General features: G+C 46.2%; 1 protein-coding gene across 1 annotated transcript in view; it reads right to left on the reverse strand.

The window, feature by feature from the left end:
• Positions 1-3134, reverse strand: part of SP110 (SP110 nuclear body protein) — a 29170-nt gene that overhangs the window by 20143 nt on the left and 5893 nt on the right. The window contains exon 2 of the mRNA XM_045296304.1: positions 367-514. Coding sequence (XP_045152239.1) covers positions 367-513 — 147 coding nt within the window. The 5' untranslated portion in view covers position 514. The remainder of the gene's footprint in view (positions 1-366; positions 515-3134) is intronic.

Consider the following 3134-nt stretch of genomic DNA (forward strand, 5'->3'; position numbering starts at 1 on the left):
GGTTGAATCCTTCTACCAATGCCAGCACTTACCTGGGCTTCGGCCTCAGGAAATGTGTCAAAAACCCATAATTATCTAAACCCAGTGCCATTTTGGTTCACAGAACCATAGCTCCCCCACTGGCTTTGCCTCACTCCAGAAACGACTATGAGTGGCAGACTCTTCCACTGGGAGAGGGGGGTTGTGAAGGCCCCTGTGATCCCCTCTCTCCCAACCCGCCACCTCTTCTGGGATGAGGATGATAAATGTGCCTGGATTGGGACTTCCGGACTCCACAGTCCCGTTGGTCTGTGGGTTGAGACCTCGATGGTAGGGCATGCTTGGCAGAGGCCCAGCTGCCCCAGGGAAGGGGTCAGCATCGCTCACCATGTACATTTTCTCGGTGATGAGGGACTTGTCTCGGAGGCTCTCGAAGAACGGAAACGGCTTGTGTATGGCATAGGCGATCTCCAGCTTCAGGCCTATGAAGTGTTGAAGAAGGGCCTCTTTCAAGGCCTTGGTCACGGGGAACATCCTGCGGAAAGAGACGCGAAGTGAAAAGAGGAGCGAAGACTGAGGCTTGTAGGGCACTCTTGTCTGCGTTCAACGGGCTTCCAACCAAAGGCATGCTGGTTCCAAAGGGCATCCCTTAGCAATTCTGAAAATAGCAACTGCCTAGAAGGCATCAACTAAGTCCATATGGAAGAAGCACACCAGCCGGTGTGATCCAAGGATTATAAATAATACAATCCAAATCGGAAGAAGGGAATGGTATCAGAGCTTAAGTTGTGAACCCCTGGTTTATAGAGGACTATGGATGAAAGCAGAAGTCAAAACCTATTTGCATAGGTCCCCACATAGCTGAAACCTCGGGTGAAGGCCCTCTGACCATAGTCCAAGGTTGTGAATAGTGTTGTCATTGGGCAGAGAGCATTGTAAAGTTAATTATGGTGGATAGAGTTAGGTTAAAATAGATTAGTTCGGTAGGGAAGAGGGAACCGATTACATGGAACTGTGTGTGACCTCCTCCCTGGGGGACAGACAACCAAAAAGTGGATGAAGGGAGACGTCGGACAGGGCAAGATATGACAAAATACCCATTTATAAACTATCAAGGGCTCATGCGGGAGGGGGGAGCGGGGAGGGAGGGGAAAAATGAGGACCTGATGTCGGGGGTTTAAATGGAGAGAAAATGTTTTGAGAAACGATGTACAAATGCGCTTTACACAATTGATGTGTGTATGGATTGGGATAACAGTTGAATGAGCCCCTAATAAAATGTTTAAAAAAAATGTTTTGAGACTGATGATGGCAACAAATGTACAAATATGCTTCACACAATGGATGGAAGGATGGATTGTGATAAGAGTTGTATGATTAAAAAAAGAAAAAATAAATAAAATAGATTAATTCATTTGATCTTCCTTTTGACCCATTTAAAAGTTGCTTTAGGGTTGTTTGTTTGTTTTTAATTGAAGGAGAAATACACAAGTATTGTGTAGACCAAGGATGAGGCTACCCTGGCTATTATGCAGAAAGCATCGAAAGTGGATTGTGGCAGATGTAATTAGGTTAAGATTTAACACCTGATCACAAGATCTTCCTTCTGATACATTTTAAAGTTGCTCCAGGTTTCAATATTTTTGACTCTCTTTTCGACTGAGGTTTTTCTGTTTCACTTTGTTATTGTTGGTAGGGTTTTTGTATGTTTTTCTGTATATAAAACCCAGGATAGGTAACTATTGAAACACTGAACTGTTGAATTGCATAATATGTGAATTATATGCTAATAAAACTGTGGGGAACAAATCTACAGAGACGGTAACTGGGTTACTGGTTTCTTGGAGGTCTGGCAGGGGAGGTTGGGGGGACGTGAGGAGCTAACACCATGCATCCAAGAAAGAAGGAAACGTTCTAACACTGATTGGGGAAGTGATTGTACAACTCTTCTTGATATAATTGAATGATGGCATGTAGATTATGTGCCAAGAAAGCCATTTTAGAAAATAGAGATATAATCTAATTTTAAAACTGGCATCTGCCTCAAAGACTGTGGACGCAGAGAACCAGGACGACCCTGAGAAACCTCGGTGCTTGCAATGACCTGCAAGAGGATCCCATTTTCCAAAGACTGCGAGTCAACAGCAGGCAGATCCCACACTCCGCTGCCGATCTCACCCTCTCCTTGGAGCCACCTTGGCCGCTGTGGTGGAGGGTTGTCCTTGAAGTGGCTCCAACTCTCGGCAGCGCCACCAAAGACCCTGCGAAGCGGAGCCTGGCTTGCACCGTCTGCACAACCATGGGCCTCTTTGAGTCGTCAGGTGACAGCCATTAATGAATCACCAGGTTGTGGGACGGAGTGACATTTCTTTTCTTTTTAAATCATTTTATTGGGGGCTCGGACAACTCTTGTCACAACCCATCCATCCATTGTGTCAAGCACATTTGTATGTTAGTTGCCATCATCATTCTCAAAACCTCCTCCCTCCACTTGAGCCCCTGGAATCAGCTCCTCATTTCCCCCTCTCTCCTCCACCCCCCATCCCTCACGAATCTTTGATAATTTACAATTATTATTTTTTTCTGTCTTACACTGTCCGATGTCTCCCTTCACCCACTTTTCTGTTGTCCATCCCCCAGGGAGTGGGTTATATGTAGATCATTGTGATCAGTTTACCCTTTCTCCCCCACCTTCCTCTTCCCCTCCTGGTATTGCTACCTTCATTATTAGTCCTGAGGGGTTTATCTGTCCTGGATTCCCTGTGTTTCCAGTTCCTATCTGTACCAGTGTACATCCTCTGGTCTAGCTGGATGTGTAAGGTAGAATTAGGATCTAGATAGTGGGGTGGGGGTGGGCAGAGAAGCATTAAAGAACTAGAGGAAAGTTGTGTGTTTCATTGGTGCTATACTGCACCCTGACTGGCTCATCTCCTCCCTGAGTCCCTTCTGTAAGGGGATGGGAGTGACATTTCTTAAAATCACTTTTGGACACCCCCCCTCCCACTCCCCAGCCCACGCTGTAAGGATAAGCCATCCCTAAAACAGGAGCAGAGGAGAAGCATGTTCCAACAGTGGCCAAGTTTGAAGTGGCAGAGCCTGAGTTCGGAAACACCAAAGCCTGTGGCACAGAGACTGTGAGGCAGAGCAAGGGAAGC

The sequence above is a fragment of the Echinops telfairi genome, unplaced genomic scaffold (assembly GCF_000313985.2).
Source record: "Echinops telfairi isolate 266 unplaced genomic scaffold, ASM31398v2 ScPeMD7_3;HRSCAF=10, whole genome shotgun sequence".
Taxonomy (NCBI): Eukaryota; Metazoa; Chordata; class Mammalia; order Afrosoricida; family Tenrecidae; genus Echinops; species Echinops telfairi.